The following is a 20,629-nucleotide window of genomic DNA, read 5'->3' as shown; positions in this document are numbered from 1 at the left end:
AAATTTTCAGCTGCATGTTGCTCTTGTCTCTCTTCGTGGCCAGATGATGTTGTTTACAAAACAACAATGCAACAATGGCAAATGTAGCAACATACACAATAGTAGCCAGGAACTTTGCTGAGTTCCTTTGCTAAGTTAAATGCATTTAATTCTCAGAGCAGCCCCATTGGGTGGGTACTATTATTATTTCTGTAATCAGAGGAGGAATCAAAGGTTTCGGAGTTACTAACTAACTTGCCCAAGGGATGGAGTGGGGAATTGAACCCAATCTGTCTACCGTCAAACCCTCTACTCTTAACCACTCAGATGTCCAGCCAGGAGTGAACATAGGCACATGAATCTGAGCATCCCAGTGGGCCTTGAAGCCTCCCTTACTTGAAAAATGACCTCTAAAGATTTTGTCATAGGGGTCAGAGCCTTTCTTCCCCAAGAAGAAGGAAGTCACTAACTCCAGAGTAAGAGAACAGGACAGGCAATCCTTTCCCTAAAGCGAACTCTGATGATGCAAAAGTGGACGGTCCTCCATTGGAGGAGAGAGGACCACACAGACAAGAATGGCATGGGGTAATTGCCCCACCTCCTCTGTTATCTGAGAAATAGTCCACATGGGAGTCCCTGACCCCTGGCTAGCACTGCTCAATGACCCAGACCATGGAAAGGGTGCAAGGAAAAGTACCCCAGAAGGGTGTTGCAGTCGATAGATCGGACAGAATGGAGAAACCAGCTGCATGGACCAGCCTGGCTTAGAAAGCATCTGTTCCCAAAGCACTGTTAAGTGCCAGGTATGCAGAAAGATTCCTAAGACACAGCTCCCATCCTTAAGGGAAGGACTCATTGTATAAGACGGGAGACAAATCCAGGCATGGCTAGCATAAATGCAAGACGCTAAGTGCCATAATGAAAGTCTGAACAACTTGCTTTGGGTATAGAATGGAGAAAGGATCAGATACAATTAACTCCAGCATGAGGCAGGAAGTGCTAAGTGCGCTAATGGATGTACAAGCTAAGAGTTATAGGAGCCTAGAGAGGGCTGGATTGATCCAACTGGGGCTCTCACAGAAGCCGTGGTGTTCAAGTGGGATCTTGAAGGATTGGAATGAGTGGTGAAGGGCTCTGATGAAATTCTCCTCATCACAGAGAGTCGGTGTAAAGATGAAGTCCGTTTGTCTGTGTTTGCTTTTCTGAAGGCGGGATGGCCACAAGCGTGGAGGTGAAGTTCAGACTGACCTGGTTGTAACTCCCAGATCCGCCATGTCTGTGTGACTTTGAACCTTGGTATCTTCATCTGTCAATGGAGATACTAGTACCTTCTTCAGGAGATTGCTGTGGGGAATAAAGAAATTAATGCATATGTTTAGTAATGCAAGTATTTAGTAAATGCTCAATAAATGGTTGCTTTTACGATCTGTATTATTATTACTGTAGTGAATATTATGTAGTTCCTCTGGGTAACATCTGAGGCAAACTAGCCACTTTTGAACGTTAGATAACTTAAAAAATTAACTAAATGCACCTACATATTCATTTGCCTTCACCCCAGATCCTTGCACAGCCAGCACATTTGCCTACTCTTGAATTATAGTTTTGCTTTTCTTGTTTTGCGTCGTTTGGGTTTTCTTGTCTGTACAATAGAGCAAATTGTTGAGTTTTGTTTTCTAATTTCTTCTTCATACAGTAGGTTCTATATTGGAAGGTGCACTCTTTGCAGGAATTTAAGATCCAGTAGTGCATGCACAAGAGCCATTACTATAGTCAGCTTCTTGGGTAGAATCCTGTCTGGTCCACAGCCCAGCTTTGCTCTGTCTCCTGCTCATCACTTTGCTGCTGAGAACCATCAGAGAATGTGGGAACTGCAGCCAGATCTTTCACTTTACCATTAAGGATGATGAAGCCCAGAGACAGAAAGGGACTTGTTGAGTTTATGCAGCAAGGCAGGCAGGGGTGGGCTTGCGCACTAGACTCCAAATTTGGGGGCTTGCAGGCCAGTGTGTCCTGGCCGGCTTCCTGTGACCATTCTACCTTTGCTCTGCAGACTTGGGCTCTTATGAGGTCAAAGATGCGTTTCCTTGCCTCCCTCCACCTCCCTCCTGGTGTCGGGTAAAGCTGGAAGCGGCAGCCCTCCTGGAGGTCCGTGTGGCACATGCAGGTCCTGCTCCTGCCAGGTGTCTTCGGGATGCCTTTCACAGCACCGTGTACTGACTTCTGGCCTCCCCAGCTTGGAGCCCAGTTGACAGCCAGTGAGATGAGAAGACTGGAAACACTTTAAACTGCCTCGGCATTGAAGCAGTGAGAAGAAGACACGTGGGAAATGTCTGTGATGACCGACATTGTAGAGAATTGATAAAAAATGAGGAGACTGTAAGGCTTTCCTTCTCCTGCTCCCCTGAGACCAAGGAAGTAAATACTTTTAATCTCATATGACAGCTCCAGCTGTTTGGTGGTGGTGACTAGGCTGAGGAGGATTCTGAAGCTGCACCTGGGCTCCACAGAGGGATAAAATGCTAGGCTATGCTGCCAATGTCTACCCTGCTCTCCCTCTTGAGAAAGGCATTACCCTTTCCTCCGAATGGATAGAACGTGCTGTACTTCTGCTGTTGAATTTCATTTTCTCTTGGACAGCTTTCATTACTGGTTCATGAGTCTGTCCCCCTCATCACATTAGAATGTCCCTCTTAAAGGCAGGGGTCTTGGTTCTTGTTTTCCCCATACTGTATCGCATAGGATATATTGAATCAATGAGTTAATTACTCACTGAACGCCATGGCATTAGATACTTTGCAAGACAATTGAGCATGATAGGAAGAACTCACGTTGTAGAATCAGACATACATTGGTTTGAATTTTAGTTCTGCCATTATCAGTTCTGTGACTTCCATCTACCTGTGCCTCCGTGCTTCTTTTATAAGATAATAACAACAACAATGATAATAATAGTGTATACACGCCAGGGCTGTTACAGAGATTAAAAAAGTTAATGAATATAAAATCTATAATCTAGTTCTTAACATCTAAGGGCTCAATATATGCAGGCAGCTATTAGTAATATTAGAAATAATAAAAATAATGATCATCATCATCATGATTCATCATCATTATTTGTTGCCACTTTTATTATGTTGGTAACCAGAACCCCCAAATCCTCAACTGGCCCCTCTCTTTCCTTAGATGTGAGAGGGAGATATACAAAGGAATAAATTGAAGGGAAAAAAAAGCCCAATGTTCATTATCATACGCCTGTTGCACCAAATCACACTGTGGGCTTCTGTGAGCTGAAGGACCCATGAAAGCTTCTTTTCCCAAAGCCCTCACCTGATCTTGGCTCTCTGGATCTCAGCGCTATGGGGACCAGGAAAGACCAACCCAAGGCAACGGGCAGAAGTTTGCCCAATGTCTCGAATAAGGCAGGTCCAAGCTTCCCACCTCAGATCTTCAGAGTAGAGGCCCCTCAGCTCAAAGCTGACTCAGGCTCACACAGCACCCCAAAGAAACAATCAGCAGAGATTCCATGGCTCTAGTACCACAGTCCATAACTCGCCTTGCTACTTCTCACCTGTCTTAGAGGAGGCACTGGGGGAGGGGGTCATTCTAAACCAACAAATGACTCCAGGTGGGAGGGTAGGTAGTGGCATGGCTGTGGTGGTGGTGGTTTGGTGTGGGGTGTGAGGGAGCTCAATAACGTAATGCTCTAAAGTGTGTGTAGAATGTATGGGGGAAATCAGAAGCTGAGAAACAGAAAGGGTTATTGGTAATATAGTTAGTGGTAGCAGAGTTTGGATCTGCAAATGACAATGCTTGCCTAGTCCATGCCTATCCTCTTACAGTTGAGGAAACAGAAGTCAGCTTAAAGAGGGAAATAGTCCACTCACTCGTTTATTCATTGACTTGGCATTCACTATACCTCTTAATGCCAAGGACTGTGCTGTGGACTGAGCAGGCATGCTGAGCAAAAGAGAAAGAGGCCCTGCCCTCACAAACTTACAGCCTAAAAGAGGGACAGATAATCAACCATCAATTAGATGCAGTGAAGTCTATCATAACTAACTTGCACTCAACCATCTTTTTGGATTGATCTGCATTCTCCATTCTCTCTGTAAGCGTCCCAGCTGATGCCTCTAGTGAGTTGAAAGCTCACCAGAGGCTTTCTGGTCAGTAGCATCTTCTTTGATCAGCCCATATTGTTTCTGCTGACGTCAACTTTGCTGGAGATGTGCTAGGAATCAATTCTGTTTGCTTTCAAACCTTTTTACACATCTGTATTTTTACTATATTTGGGCAAAGTAACCCCAAACTATGTAAACTGGTGAAATATGAGTGCAAAAAACAACGTGTTTTATTTCTTTAGAAACTAACTTACTTTTGAAAGGCTCAAAGATGAATCACTAAAAACATTGTAATATTTGGCATAGGCGAGACAACTATAAAAGATTGGGGAAAAAACAAAAAATCCTGCCCTCACATTTATTTTATAAGTGTCTTGAAGTTCCCACTACATCAAAAGATTAAGAAATACATGTGCACTTGGTGTTTTAAGCTAAAAGAAAATACCTGCTATGAATCATTTATTGTGATTCTCTGTCTTAACCATCTTTTTCAAATAACTAATTGCTGTCCTCGTTGCATCAGATAAAAGGGCTTCTACTGTAATTATAACTTGCGTAAAGTGTTGTGAAGGACACAAACTGAATGCTGTGACAGAGAACAGAGGATGACCTGCTTGGGGTGGTCCTTGAAAGATGGGAAGAAGCCAAGCAAGCGGAAGTGGGAGAGAAGAGTTCTAGGAAGAGGGAACGGCTTGGCGAGGCTGTGGCTTGTTGGAGGAGCCGAGCAGTGGATGAGGAGACAGAAATGATGACTGAGTTGTTCAGGTCAGCAGGACTCAGGCCATGCGGACCCTTAAATGTGGTGCAAAGGAATTAAGACTTCATTCAAAGCATAGTTGAGAAACCTAGGAAGGGCCCATGGGGACCGTGTTATGACAGGATCCGATTTCCATTTTCCAAAGAACATTCTGGCTGCTACATGTAGAATGGATGAGGGTGGGCAAAGTGGAGGCAGGGATAAAGAAAAGAGATAAAGGAAGTGATAAAGTGCTGGAAGTGTGTGTGATGGGCGGTGACAGAGCCCTAGGCCAGGGTGGCAGTGGGGTTGGGAATAGCCGATACATTTGTGACATCTTTAGAAAGACTTACATTCATGTTTTCTTTAGTCAGTCAAGATGACCAAACTTAGCTAATTTTTGAAAGGTATTTGTGCTCTGGTGGGGAAGAAGCCCTCCAGAAGTCAAGCAAATTGATTTTCTTTTTCTGGTTGGATATTTATTGGCTCTGCTACTCAGAGGAAGCCTCCTAACCCTTGGAAGCCCATCTGGATAAAGAGAATAGTAATACCCTGTCCAGTCCACCTTGCATTTGGGTTGTGCAATTTGAATAAAATGATGGCTTGCGCGCATACTCCATTCTTTAGTGAATGGAGGACTTTGGTAATCCCACAGCAGGTAAGGCAGGTATTATTGCCCTCACTTCACAGGTGAGCAAACCAAAACTTATTTGACAAAGAGTTATTGAGCATCTGCTATGTCAAGAGCAGGGCAAGCTCTGAGACTTTAAAAACAAATTAGACCCAGCCACACCCTAAAGAAGCTCATAATCTGATGAAGAAGACAGACAAGAAACTGTTAAATTCTAGCATATCAGGATAAGTACTAAGAGAGAAAGGGCATTAGAAACTCAGAGGAGGAAGGAAGTAATTTTTTCTGGAACAGTCAGAAGGCTTCCCACAGCAGTCAGCATCTGACTGGGGTCTTGAAGGATGTGTAGAAGTTTTGCAGGTGTGGAGGGGCATTTTTGAGGAATGTGTGCAGAGGCATGGAGACCTAGAAGGAAATGGTTTGCTGCACACCATAGTGGGGTTGGGTCTCTGGTGTTCAGCGGACTGTTAGGAAATGAGGCCAGAGGGGTTCATGGGGGCCAGTGAGGTGATCCCACATGGAGCTCGTGGGTGCCTTGTGCCAAAGGAAGAAAGCTAGCATGTTAGCTTCATGTTCATGCTTTTCTCAAATGCTCTCACCAGTTCCACCGTATATCTGTGCCTGTGCCTTCCACTCCCTCCTTCCTTGCTTACTGTTTTCCCCAGAATTAGTTTGAGTCTGAGCCTTCCCCTCCTCCCACACACACACTCCTGGAACTCTTAATCTTAGTGGGGACATACAAAGAGAACTCCCCAGGATAGTGAGAAATGCTTTGATTCTCAGAATTTCTTCTAGAATTCAAGAAGTCTGCACTGTTTCTTAGCAGGAGCTGTTTCATCCCATGTTTTGAGAAACCTTGAAAAGTGACTTGAATTTTGGTATAAAAGGAATTAGATCCAGGGAGTAGGGGGTGAGTGTCTGTGGAGAAAGCAGCTGGGCTTTTGCTAAAGAGTCTCAGTTGGTGCAAATTGTCTAGGAGACGTGCGTTCCGGTCCCCAGGCTGGATGGCACGCTTTTATGCCTCCACTCTTCCATCTGTAAAAGGATAAGGAAGAAAATGTGCACTTTTAGAGGTGGAAAAGTGTTAGAGCTAATTGAATCTCCCTGCTTTTACAAATGAGGAAATGAACAACAATGACGGGATATAACTTACCTAAGGTCACAGGGAGAACAAGCAGCTTCTCTGGTCATTCATTCATTCATTCCATTCAGCAAATATGTTTTGGAGCCTCCCATGTGCCAGGCACTGTGTTAGATGCCAGGACTATAATGGTAGATAAAATAGCCATGATCTCTGACTTATTAGGGGAAATGAAATTACATACATAAAGAAAAAATTAAACAGGATAAAGATAGAGATAAGCCATGATGGAGATGCACAAGGTGCTGCACGAGAGAATGAAAGGGCAGGACACATAATTCAGAGAAGGCCTCTCTGAAGGGAGAACACTAAAGCTGAGCCCTGAAGAATGAGGAGGAGCCATTTAAAGAAGGTTAAAGGGGTTGCTAGGGGAGAACAGCATGTGCAAAAGCCCCAAGGCAAGAAAGTTTGGACTGTCTTGAGAGGTAAAAGCACGACCAGTGGAAGTGAGGCAGACGGGGCGTGGCCTGGGAGCAGATGGAGCAGGAGAGATGGTCGGGGGCTGCACTTGCAGCTGCCATCTCAAAGTGCCCTTATTGGCAGCCTCCTGATTGCTCTTTTCAACCTGTGGGATGTTGGAAAGGAAAGGCAAGTACGTGTTCCTAGCAACCTCTGTTGATTGAGCATGTGTTTTAAACGCGATATTCTCAGCATGTTTTGCTGAGCCCATGCTTTAGAAGAGCAGGAAAAAAAGGTTCAGCTTTTCTTCTGTATCCATCTTTTCACTGCATTAGTATTCAGCCCAAGAAATCAGCCGTGGGCAGGGGTCAGGAGTGAATTCAGACATCAGAAGAGGTGGCATTTGGTTTCTGGTGGTGTCATATGGTGTTGAGATCCAGAACCCCTTATCCATAGCCTTATTTCATCCTTCACTTTTGTCCATTCACCTCCTCAGCGGATACACCCTGGTTGGGAAAGGAATTTCACTCTTTTAGGGCCCCCTCGGGCTGCCATCTGCAGGTCTCGGTAAAACTTTGCTTTGATTGACAGGTGCCAAACCCAAAGTTCAGGGGTGTGTGTTGTACTGTAGGCTTGCTGCTTGGCGTAGGAAAATCCATTTATATGCATGATTTTCACAGGAAAAGAATAGCAAATAAGAAACAAAATATTCTTTTCCTCCCACTCACCCAGGGAACAGAATCAAGATAGCCAAAGGGAGAGTCTAGCTTCATTTCATGAATTATTTACCTGGTGTTCCTTGCAGAGATGGTTCATTCATGAACCAGCAGAAGTTGCTTCATGAGGGGGAGAGGTGGCACCCAGTGATTACTGGGCCAGAGACGGAGGAGGCTAGGAGGTTAATCTCTTGCACAACCCCCTTCCCTTTGGCTAGCCTCCTTGCATTTATATGTTCTGCTCTGGTTAGTTTAGCATGCCAGTTCCCAAAGGCTGCACAGAGGCAGGGCTAGGAAGATGTAATCCCTCTCTGGACTCTTCAGTGAACCCCACCTCCTACCCCTAAATCAGGCTGAGTGAGCGCTCACCCCAGCCCTGGACTGCAGCCTTAATCTCGGCCCCAGAACCCAACCCACGAATGAGCCCTGACCTCAGCCTCATTTCTAAGTCCTAACCTTGTCCAAACAGAGCCCCTGGTCAAACAGAGCCTCTTGTCAACGGAGGATCCTAGCTCGAGACCGAGCCCCTGACCCAGCACTCCTGACTAAGCTGCCATATGTGGCTGAGGCTTGGTCTTAAAGGGTCTAGCCACAATGTTGGGAGCCCCCTGGTACATGTCTACTTTTTAAATAAACCCTTGAAACCACCTGCCCTCTCAAGGCTAGGGTCCCTCTTGCTGTCTCATCAGACTAGCCTTTGACTGTGATGCAGTGTTACAGCTTCCTCTAGTCCGAAGCTGGCCAATGCATAACAGAGGAAGCCTGGAACTCAGAACCACCCCAGCTATTTGCCCTATTGCTGTCCGTGTGTCAGCACTTCAGTTGGAGTCTATCTGTGACCTTCGAGGCCCCATTGACTCTTATACAGATGCCAGCATATGGTGGCCTTCAGTCAAATTGGGGCATCATCAATTGACTTTGACCCTCTCAGGGTTCCTTTCCCCTGCCCTTCCCACAGTGTGAATAACCAGAGTCACTGCACAAGACCACAAAATGTAGAAAGGGAAGACAGGCACCCACCTGTCTCCATTATTTCTCAGCTGCATGATCCTTGGTTCCTCATCTGTACGTGGGCTCCAGGGCCATCATTCTTGCCCTACCTTCCTTACTGGGTGTTCACAAAAGAGAATGGATGTGAGACACTTGAAAATCATATAAGACAGTATGAGTTATTATTACTACTCCCAAAATGTCAGCATTTCATCCTACCTGCTATCCAACAGCAGAGTAGCATAGAGTAGGAGTTAGTAAACCACAGTCCGCAGGCCAAACCCAGCACAAGGCCTGTGTTTGTAAAGAAAGTTTTACATGATCAATAAAGTTTCACACTCACTTGTTTACATTTTGCCTTTGGCTGCTTTTGTGCTACAAAAGCACCATTGACTTGTTGCCACAGAGACCGTATGGCCCACAAAGACTAAGATATTTACTATTTGGCCCTTTGCAGAAAAAGCTGGCTGACACCTGGAACAGAGGATCAGAGGACCAGAGCAGTGGCTCTGAAGTTGGAATGCCTGTGTTTGGATTCTGAATCTTCCACTTAATGGCTATGTGACCTGGGGCAAGTTAACTAGCCTCGGTCTTCTCTCTGCAAAATGGGGATAATAACTGTATCCCTACTCCATACTATTAAATTAGTAAATGAAGAATTGTGTAATTACATAATTTACTCATTTAATTAGTAAATGAGTAATTCGCATAAAGCACTTAGCACAGTACCTAGCTCATGGTAAGCGCTCAGTATTGGCTGGTGCTATCACCCAGGGAGTGAAAGCTCCGGTTGTGTTGATAGGCGTTCAGAGGATAGAGTAGCATAGTTCAAGGCACAGGCCATGGACGGGGACAGACTGCACTCATATCCCAGCTCTGTCACTTGCCACCTGAATGAGCTGTGAAAGATTAATTAATCTCCCTGAACTTCAGCTTCCTCATGCATAAAATAGGAAAAAACATGATAGGGTTGTTGTGAGGAGGAAAGGATAAAATGCATGTGAAGTGCCTAGAACAGGATTTCACATGTAGCAAACACTCAATAAGTGATATAACTGTAATAATAAATCAAAAGAATAATAGTGTTTTTTCCCAAGTAGTGCCAGCCACCCAGAACAGATGGGTAGCGGGAAGTCTCTACGATGCCGACAACCCAAGAGGTAAGAGGATCCACCTGTGGCTAGTGATAGCCGTGAGCCCAGGTTTTGCAGATCCCAAGCACATGTAAAGTAAACAGACTTTAGGGGTCGGCCCCGTGGCCGAGTGATTAAGTTCGCATGCTCCGCTGCAGGCTGCCCAGTGTTTCGTCGGTTGGAATCCTGGGCGCGGACATGGCACTGCTCATCAGGCCACACTGAGGTGGCGTCCCACATGCCACAACTAGAAGGATCCACAACTAAGAATATACAACTATGTATCGGGGGGCTTTGGGGAGAAAAAGGAAAAAATAAAATCTTAAAAAAAAAAGTAAACAGACTTTAAAGTGGAGTTGGTCAAATAGCTGTCTATTAGGAGGCTTTTCTCTAGGCCAATAGGCCCTGAAGACCAGGTAGCTTTCAGTACTAATAATGTCTATGACTGTTCTTGGGTTAAGTGATAGGTCAAGGAGGATAGCATACACATACACTTGTGTCATTTTATGAAATATCTCTGAAAGATCCTCTTTCCGTAATACTACATGGGAGATAGTGGTGCTAAGCAGTTTGCTGTGCAGGGTGAAAATGCCCTTGTTTTAATCCATTTGACATCCTAAGGGTTGAGAAATGGGATGCAAACCTTCTTGACTAGGGAGCACTGGCTAAGCAGACTGGGTGTTGCGGGTGGAATAGTTTAAGGTTGGCTGGGTTTCGAATGCCAGCCTAAGAGCACAGCTCTCATCCTCTGTTGGCCTAAGATAATGTGAGTGAGAGAGTTCAGTGGACTGAAGCCCCCAGCATGGTGGGGGCAGGGAGCATTGTAGATCCCCCAAGCTCACGGTTGCTAGATGGTCAACCTAACTTAAAAGAGTGTGAAACAAGTAACATCAGCAAGCATTTATGTTTGTTCTCTGCCCAGCTCTGTATATGGTACTTCACATTATACATACCAAGAAAAATGATGGAGTTAGAGGGTCTCTACCTTCAAGGGAACTTATACCTCAGTTGCAGATGAAAAGATAAAAATGCACAAAAAGTCACTTGATGATATAAAAGAAAAATAATGAGTCCATCCAGTGCAAGAAAAGCCTTGGAAGCAAGATGAGGCCAATTGTCAAGAATAGTATCAATTGATTAATATAGTAGATGATTTACATTCATTCATTCATTCTTTCACGCATGTACCAAAAATACTGTATAGTCATTGTGCAATGTCCTCTAGAGATTGTAAAGAATAACATAAGCTTCAGGAGGGCGGAGGTATCATCTCTCTTATTCACCACCCTATTCCACAGTGTCTAACCAAGAGGAGACAGGCAACAATGACTGAATTTGATATAGCTCCTTACTTAACCTCGGTGTTTAGATGTATGTGACATTTATGGCACTCCTAACATAGGCATGGACTTTGACTTATATTATAAAATACTAGCAAATAGAAATTTGGTAAACATCTATTGGTTTTATACGTCCAGCATCCATCCCCTCTCCGTTCACAGCACCTTCATTTTCCCTTGGTTGCTGTCTTAGTAAGATAGTTATCTAACCTTAGTAAGACAGTTAGTTGCTCTGCCTTCTCTTGACCAATAGATGACCCAGGCCCTGAGCAAGGCCAGTCTTGAGCTGTATGGAGCAGTTATTACAAATGGCTGGAGCAATGGTGCCACTCTGAAGAGACTGTCCATGAAATCCTGCCACCTAGATTCCCAGACTGCTGCGATTTCTGTCTTCTCTAAGGTCCAGCTGTCTAGCTGGGGTTCCCTCATATCCTTCCAACAAACTTCTTTTTGTCTTAAGTTAGCCTGCATTGATTTCTGCTCTTGAAATCAAACAATTCAAACTAATAAAGCATGAATGCTAGATAAAAATTGATGAGGCACAAATTTCTATGGACATTTGAAAGACTACAGATAGATCTTCACGGAGGAGGCGGCATTTGAGCTGAACCTTTAAAAAATGACAAAGATTTGGAGAGGGAAAAGGCAGGAGGAAGGAGGGCTGTACATCCTGGAGCAAGAGTGTGAATGAAGGTCCAGAACCTAAAGCAAGCCGAGAAAGATCTGAGAAACGGCAGCATCTACACTAGAACCCAGTGAACTCGCTGATTGTCCCATGTTTGTAGTCCCATTACACATAAGTTGGAAGATGTTTCCTTTCTCATTTTCCAACTTGAGTCAGCAACCTTCCCCTCCACTGTGTCTCGCCTCCATTCACTTGATCCATAGGATGTTAGAGCTGAAAGGTCTGGTCAGATCAACTAGTACTGACCTTCTCAGACCAAGGTGATGTTCCAGAGCTTTGCAGGTACCCAAGCCACACATGAAGTACCATATGCCTTATAGGAGCATTAAGTTTACTCAGAGAGGGGGCCGGCCTCGTGGCCGAGTGGTTAAGTTCATGTGCTCCGCTTCGGCGGCCAAGGGTTCGGATCCTGGGTGCAGACATGGCACCACTCATCAGGCCATGTTGAGGCAGCGTCCCACATGCCACAACTAGAGGGACCCACAACTAAAATATACAACTATGTACTGGGGGGATTTGGGGAGAAAAAAAAAAGCAGGGAAAAAAAAGTTTACTCAGAGAGTTACATGTTTTTCTTCATCTTCATCACTACTGCTCTCCTCCTTTCTCCTATACCACGTCCACACTGGCCTTCTTTCTGTTTCTCAAGCTCATCAATCTTTTCCTAAACCTTGTTAAAAGCCTTTGTACTTTCTGTTCCTTCTGCCTAAAATGGTTTCCCTGGCCTTTGCCTGGTCAGCTGCTTCTTATGGTTCATTTCTCAGCTCAAATGTTAGTGGCACAGAGAGGGTCTCTGTGGCCGTCCTATCTAAAGTAGCCCTGCCAGTCGTTCTCATGTTACCCCATGTTATTTTCTTTGTAACACCTCCAGTATGCAGAATCGTATTGTTGGTTTGCACATCATCTCACTCCCCTCTCGAGAACCTAAGCTCCATGATAGCAGGGATGTGTCTTCTTATCCAGTGTTGTATCCCCGGCACCACCTTGCTGCCTAGTAGATACTACGTGCTCAGTAAACATTTGTTGGATGCGTGGATAAGTAGACAGATAGAAGAGAGATGGAGAGAAGAAAGAGAACATTCCCATCTGTAGAACTACACATCCCCAATGAATATAAAACTTTGATTGGAGGTATTTCACACACAAAAGCAAGTTTGAGAAACATTGATTTAGTGTAAACTCCATTGTCCAGATGGGGAAAATGGAGCCCTAAGAGGGGAAGGGACTTGTCCACAGTCCCAGATTTTCTTCTTTCCATTTACTTTTCCAGAACGATGTCAGGCACCTGAAGAGTTGTGCAGGAGAACCTATGATCGATCAGTCTGTTTATCCTTCCCCTTGCCCCTGGCTTTATGTGTCAGCCTACAAGTGAGTCTAATTCCAGGACCGGTGAACCCAATCTTCATCTAATTCTTAGCCTCATATGCAGTGTCACATCTCATTGGCTTTCAGTGGTAATTAATACTCGTGTTTTATAATAAATACGTCAATCTGAGCAGGGGAGGATGGCTCCCCTTCCACATCTTCCTTTACTGCCGCGTCCCAACTGGGCTCCAGGCAGGGTGAGTCCGGAACCTGAGATGAGTCCAAAGCCAAAGCGAAATGCAACATTGACACGTGACACAGTGGCTTCACTTCTGCAGTCCAAGCAAGGCCATTGGCAACCTGATCCTCACTCACCACCAACTCTGTGCCGATCCACTGCCCTAGCTGTGCTGGCTTTTCTGGAGTTTCTCTAAGGTCCCCTCCTGTCTCTCATCTCATTGCCTTTGGATAACTGGTCCCACTACCTGGATATTGACACCAGGTGCTCAGCACCATGCCTGGCCTATAGTAAGTGCTCAGTAAACACCAGTTGAAATAGTGGTTATGGTTATTTATTCTATGGTTAATCCCTTTATCACTGTCTCAAATTATCCCCTTTTCCCTTGATGTAAAACTTAATGAACTCTGTATAAGCTCTATGAAAGCAGAAAACACATCTGTCTCGTGTCATCACTGTATTCCAGTTTTCTGGCAATATTAGTTTCTGGTGCTCAATAAATCTTTGTTGAATTTAACAAATGCATGATAAATGTTTTATCTAGTAAATGACAGAGAAGCCCTGGACATTTCTAAGAATCCTAAATAACTGTGATGTTGTTTAGAGGGGATGGGCACAGTTTATATCTTTTTGGTAATTCGCTGCAAGTCAGTATCAGATCTTGGATGTAAGAGAGCATAAGGGGATGGAGGGGCATTCTTATTGTCCTCTGAGTGACAGAAATAAAGCATATTTGATGTCAAGGTTAGAGTCAGATCAAGACTGTCGTACCCACCGATAAGGATAGAATTATTCAGGGAGAGGGAAGTCCCCCGACCCACACACACACTCTTCATCTCCCTCCCCCAAAAGGAAGCTGTCCTGTCACCTCATTATCCACTATTTACAACGAGGCTGCCACATTTCCAGGGACTGAAACCAGGAGTCAAGGAGAAATGTCCGTGTGAGAGGCCTTAAATGAAGTGACAATAAAAAAGGAGTTGCTAACACCAGGAGTTCCCTCCCTGGGAGAGAGCTGTCAGGGCGAGTGCCCAGGGCTGCAAGATTTATTGATACTAAGTGGATGGTGCCTTCACCAGGAGTGACTATCAAAGAGGTTGAGTGAAGCATGGATAGTATTGGACAGCCCCCACCCCCGAGCAGCGTGTGGGTTTTCCTGCCCTTGCAGTTCCTGCCCTCCTGCCTCCCCAAGAGGGAATTCCTGGCCTCGTTTTTCACTCGCTCTGATTGTTGGACACATTCTGCTACAGAATCTCTTGGAGGCGAGGGCCTCGGAAGCTGACACTTTGGCAGGGCTCCCTACATGCACAGTGTCTTTTCTCTCTCTGCAGGTCTTTGCTGGAGCTGTTCTTTCTCCCTGGAATAGTCTTTATGCACACGCAACAGCACTATACCCCTCTCCCGGCTGATCCCTGCTTATCTTTCAGTGTTGAACCTGGCACTTCCTCTTGGAAGCCTCCTTTGAGGTCCCCAAATACTCATCCCGGCCACAGCACTTATACTGACGTGTTACTGTCTGGTTACTTGTCAATCTCTCCCCTTGTCAAGGTGACAATCCTTGAGGTCAGGGTCTGCCTAGTTGCCATTGCATCTCCACTGCCTAACACAGTGTCTCGTGAGTGGTAGTGGCAGAGTGGAGGTCGAGGGGTGGATGAGTGGGTGGACGGGCTGATGGATGGACCAATCCAAGAACAGATGTGTGTATATGTGCTCTTCCTGATTCCCAGGGATGACAGGTGGATGCACAGAGCACAGCACTCAGTTTTGCTTGGTTACTATCAATAGACCTTAATCCAGTAACGCCTCTTTATCTGGTGACAGGGAAAGGTAGTGTACTGCCTGAGACGATTTCCTAGACCCTGAAGCTGACCCATGTGCCAAGACTGTTTCCTTCCAACATTTGGCAGGGTGGGGGGAGGAGAGGCAGGGAGTGGCACATCATAGAGGTCAAGCACTCAAGCCGTGTGATCAGATTTGTAACCTACCTGTAGGATGAAAGGGGTTATTGCAAGGGAACGTTCTTGGCATGGTTTCTGGCACTTCGCAAGGACTCAAATGTCAGCGCTTAATTCTTACTATCAGAGGCATTCTATGCGCCACTGCTTTCTTCAGTGGAGGATACCGCACGTAGTCCAGCCTACTCTGGTTCAATGTCAGCGTGAGAGTCTCTGATGAGACCAGGCCCAGCAGAGTTCCGATGCTGCTTCCCCATGTTCCTGTTGCTTCCCTCCTGCTTGCTGTGTCTGACGATACCATCTCAACCTCTAGCCCCCTTCTGACGTGGCTCCTTCTCAGCTACTCTCTACTAAGTAACTAACTCACACTGCAGGTTAAAAATTGCATCCTAAATAAAACTCAAGACTCCAGATGCATCTAGATTTAGTGTGAGGATTCTGTCACAATCAGATCCAAGGACTCAGAGCCTTTAACTAATTTCTGGGTTTAAAAAAAGCACACTGGAGGTTGCTAAAAGTTTGACCAGCAAATAATAAAGTGTTGCTTGGAATCTTGGAGCCTGACAGGACGTTAAATATTATGTCGTCCAAACCATCATTTTACAGATGGGAAAACTGAGGCCCAGGGGGAACGTGGGATTTGCTCAAGGTCGCATAAGTACTGTGTTGTGATACAACCAAAAAGAGAATCCTGAAGGTCTTCTGGCATCTGGTCTAGTGTTTCTTCGATAAGACCACATTTTCTCCTCTGATTGAACATTTATTGTGACAGATTTAAAGAAATGCCCTGCAACTAATTATATTTCTCAACATTTAACCAATGACTGTATTCTCCCACAGGCCTTGGGCATGCAGAGTCTCTTTCTGCCTCCTCTCCCTCCCCTCCTCCCCCGCTTTCTGCTGCCACTCAGGCTTAGATGAAATGAGAAGCCAGGGGCTGGCCCCATGGCTAGTGGTTAAGTTCAGTGTGCTCTGCTTCAGTAGCCTGGGTTTAGTTTCCGGGCACGGACCTACACCATGTGTCAGTGGCCATGCTCTAGCGGCAACCCACGTACAAAATAGAGGTAGAGTGGCATAGTCGTTAGCTCAGGGCAAAGAGAGGAAGATTGGCAATAGATGTTCGCTCAGGGCCAATCTTCCTCAGCAAAAAAAAAAACAAAACAAAAATGAAATGAAATGAGGAGGCAGCTTGAAGGTCAAATGCTGAGTGATTCTGGGGGCCAGGATCCACTCTAGGCCAGGCAACCTCCACACATGCTCTTTCAGGGAGCAGTGGGTAAATCTACCTCTTAGCCCTAGAGGTAAGACACTCAATTTAAGGGAAGAGAGTTTGCAAAAGGGCAAGATGGGGAGAAAATTGAGGAGGAAAAGGAATCCTGGCCTTTTGTGTGTCTAAGGATTCAATCATGTCTACCTATCCCATTTCTTCCACCCCCATCTTATCCTTTCCTCCTGTACTTCTAAAGTTCCAGCAAGAAACGTCTGCCTTGAGGGTCCCAGAGGCCCAACTAAAGATGTGAAACCAAGTAGACGACGTGAGGGAATAGGTCTGGAACATAAGATTTATATCCCACAGGGTAATATTTCATTACAGCAAGGGGAGAAGAAGTCCTAAAAATACCGTAGAGAGCGTATTATAATATTTTAACAGGGTTTATGTGCTCCCCATATACTCTTCACCCAGTAAGATGGGTTGTGCTTTTTGACAAATCTATATTTAACATGGAGAGAATAATATACAGTGTATGCTTCCTGGTGGAGAAATCCTTATTTATGACAATCTTGATTCTGGCAATTACAATAGACTTTTTTTTTTTCACTCATTTTCTTTCTTTTTTTTTCAACTTTTTTTTAATTGCAGTAACATTGGGTTATAACATTATATAGCTTTTGGATGTACGTGATAATATATTTCGAATTCTGTGTAGATTGTACAATAGACTTTTAAAGACTGCCTATTGTCTGCTGCAAACAGAAAGAGGTCCTCGTTCGAGTGAACGAGAAGACAGTATGAGAGGCGAAGGATAAATAGCTACTTTAGAAGACACCTACCCAGAACAGGGGAGCAGGTCCAGAGCGACCTAACAGTGATCTCTGGGTCCAGCTCCTCCTCATCCCCTACAGTGGGTCATCTGACCCTCTCTCCAAGCACTCATCATTCAGTCCTTCATTCAACAAGCATTTATTAATCACCTCCCTTGTCCCAGGCACTTTGCTGGTGTTGGGGCACAAATGACACCCCTGTTTTCAGGGAATTAACCTTGACCTGAGCAGCCACAGAAATATACTAGTAAAAAATCAAATGATTTCAAATAATAATAATTAAAGTATGAGAAATAAAACAAGGTGATATGACAGAGACTTATAAGGGGTGAGGGGAGGGTGGAGTCACTATTTAGAAGAGACGATGAAGGAAGGTCTCTTCCAGGAGGTGAGATCTGAGCTGAGATACAACGGCTGACAAGGAGCGATCCCTGCGAAGAGGTAAGGGAAGAGCATTGCAGTCAGAGGAAGGGAACAGCTGGGTGCAGAGTCTTCCAGGCAGGATGAGATTGGAGCCCTGAGGAACAGAATGGAGGCCGATGTGGCTAGAGCAGGGAGCAAGGAGAAGAAGTGGTGTAAGGTAGGAGGCAGCAGAGGGGTAGGTTATTCAGGCTCCGAGTCATGGCCAGATGTTTGGGGACTTTTCCTGTGTGCAGTGGGAAGCCTCAAGTCTTTTGAGAAGTTTTGCAGAAGGAAGAGAAACAATGTGTTTTATCTGTTTTCTTTTGGTTTTATTTTTTAATTGGAAAGATTCCTCTGTCTTCTGGGTAGAGAATAGATTTCGCTGCTGCAAACCAAATGCCGTATAGCTAGAGTCCATGAGGACCATCTTCAGATGCCAGGAGGGCTGTGGAGTGGGTTAAGAGCAGGTATTCCATGAAGTTCTGATTTCAAAGAGTGATCAGTCAGTGGACTGGGCACCTTGAGAGGTAGTGAGTGCCCAGTAACTACAAGTATGCAAGCAGGTGATGATGAGCACCTGCCAGGTTTCCTGTAGATGGTATGCTCATTTCAGTGGGAGTTGGATGACTTGTGTGGTTCATTTACAATCTTTAAGAGACAATGATCTTTCAAGCCCATTATCTCTAGGGTCTGACTGAGAACTGAGACTCACAATAGGCAACTGGGTACCAGTGGTTAACCACATTCTTTCTTGAAGCATGACCCACAGTTTCTTCAATAACAAGTTAAAGGTATTCACCAATAAAGGGTCATGGGGGCAAATAGATTTGACAAAACCTGGGTTGAAGTTCAGCAGGATCCCTCACAATCTTTTGTGTAGTTTGTGTACAGTATGGACCTCCAGGATGAGGACAAGGTATGTGCCATTTCCCAAATTTATTTGAACAAAGAAGACTTTTCTTTTTTAAGGAGCATCTTGTGGGACTAACGTTTCATGGGATACATTTGGACAATGCTTATATAGCATAATTTGAGACCCCATGTACAAGGCAACGTGGGGTCATGGAAGTAGGTGATGTGGTAAAGAGAGAAGAGGATCTAAGAGCATTCATTTTTCATCTTAAAAAAAAAAAAGGTAGTACCAAAGTTGCAGGGTTGTGATGAGAACTAAATTGCCTAATATATATGAACGGACTGCACAGCACTCTGAAACACTGTTATTGTGATGAGGATGGCTTGTCTGCCTCACCATCCATATCAGAAGGGTAATTTCAGGCATTGAGGATGGCATTGGGGTTGATCACCTGACTGGGGCAAGGGTTATGAGTCCTCATCCTATATTATATATTAAAATGAAGTTTAGTGGCTGACTGACCTGGAGTTTGGCCCCATGACCTTGGTCTTTTTAGCATTATATTCTAACTAGCAGTGTAACCAGCCACAAACCAGGATTGGTAACTGCATTGGGATCTTACAAACTGGCTCCTGTGGGGCTGTTCACACAGCTAAGCTATTACTATGGCTGATACACTGGGGGACCTGAAAAGCCAGCTAGCAGGATGTACAAATATAAAATGAACATCAGCAGAGAAACGTGCACTGAAAGCTAAGGGCTGGGCTGGGAAAACCAACGTTTGCTTTCTTAAACATGTATCAGCAGCAAGCTGACCAACCTCCTTCTTCCTGTAGCATCTTTTTATGCTTTGTCCTAAAGGGACGGGCAGTGTTGTGGAAAGATCACTGGATTGGGGTTCAGATATCTGCCTAACTCAGACATGTCCTAGCTGTCCTACCTGAGCCATGTTTATTAACTTCCCGGGCATTGGTTTTTCCCCTTTAACAGATGACTCAGTCATCTCTTTCCTACCTTATCAGCGTAGTTGCAGAGGTAAAATGAGATAACATATGAAACTACTTTGTATATATTTATAATTAATAACCATGACAACATCTGGCATGGAACAAGCACCTAATAAATGTTGGATTAGACAGATGGACGTGTGGGTTAGACTGATGAATGAGTGAGTGGGAGGCATAGATGGGTAGGATGGATGAACAGTTGGATGGACTAGTGGATGGATTAGTTTTGGAACCATCTGACAGCTTGTTTACAGCACCTTCTATCCACTAATTTTTCTCTCCTCTTCCAGTCTGTTCCCAGTTCTCCAAAGGAGTCTATGCCATCTTTGGGTTTTACGAACGGAGAACTGTCAACATGCTAACCTCCTTCTGTGGGGCCCTCCATGTCTGCTTCATTACGCCGAGCTTTCCCGTTGACACATCCAACCAATTTGTCCTTCAACTGCGCCCTGAGCTCCAGGATGCCCTCATCAGCATCATCGACCATTACAAGTGGCAGAAATTTGTCTACATTTATGATGCCGACCGGGGTAAGCCAGCAGTTAGGGGAGGGAGACTGTTGAGGGATGGAGAGAAAATTACCAGCAGGAAGGAGAATGATGCCTCCCTGCCTCCTGAAAAGCATAGGGGAATGATCCAGAAATGCTTTATTATTATGGACCAATTTCTCAGTGGCTAATCTCTAACTCACAGTATGGAAACACATCCTTTGAGAGAGTAATCCTCTTAACACATCATGTCACTCTACAGCTCACGAGGCTTCCATGGTTCTTGAGTCCAGACTCAAAACCTAAGGACCTCAGTTGAGTGGCTCATGGTTCAAGGCATGGTTGTTGGGAGTAAAGACTCTGGAGTCAGACAGACCTGGATCTGAATTCTGTGTTGTCTCTTCTCCAGCTGTCTGACTTTGAGCAAGCTCTCTCTGCCTCAGTTGGACCATTTATGTAATGGGGAT

At 44.9% G+C, this 20,629-nt stretch overlaps 1 protein-coding gene across 1 annotated transcript in view; it reads left to right on the top strand.

The window, feature by feature from the left end:
- Positions 1-20,629, top strand: part of GRIA1 (glutamate ionotropic receptor AMPA type subunit 1) — a 285,987-nt gene that overhangs the window by 131,160 nt on the left and 134,198 nt on the right. Inside the window, exon 3 of the mRNA XM_046667310.1 lies at positions 19,965-20,204. Coding sequence (XP_046523266.1) covers positions 19,965-20,204 — 240 coding nt within the window. The remainder of the gene's footprint in view (positions 1-19,964; positions 20,205-20,629) is intronic.

This window comes from Equus quagga, chromosome 7, assembly GCF_021613505.1.
Source record: "Equus quagga isolate Etosha38 chromosome 7, UCLA_HA_Equagga_1.0, whole genome shotgun sequence".
Taxonomy (NCBI): Eukaryota; Metazoa; Chordata; class Mammalia; order Perissodactyla; family Equidae; genus Equus; species Equus quagga.
This window is presented reverse-complemented; position numbering and strand designations above follow the sequence as displayed.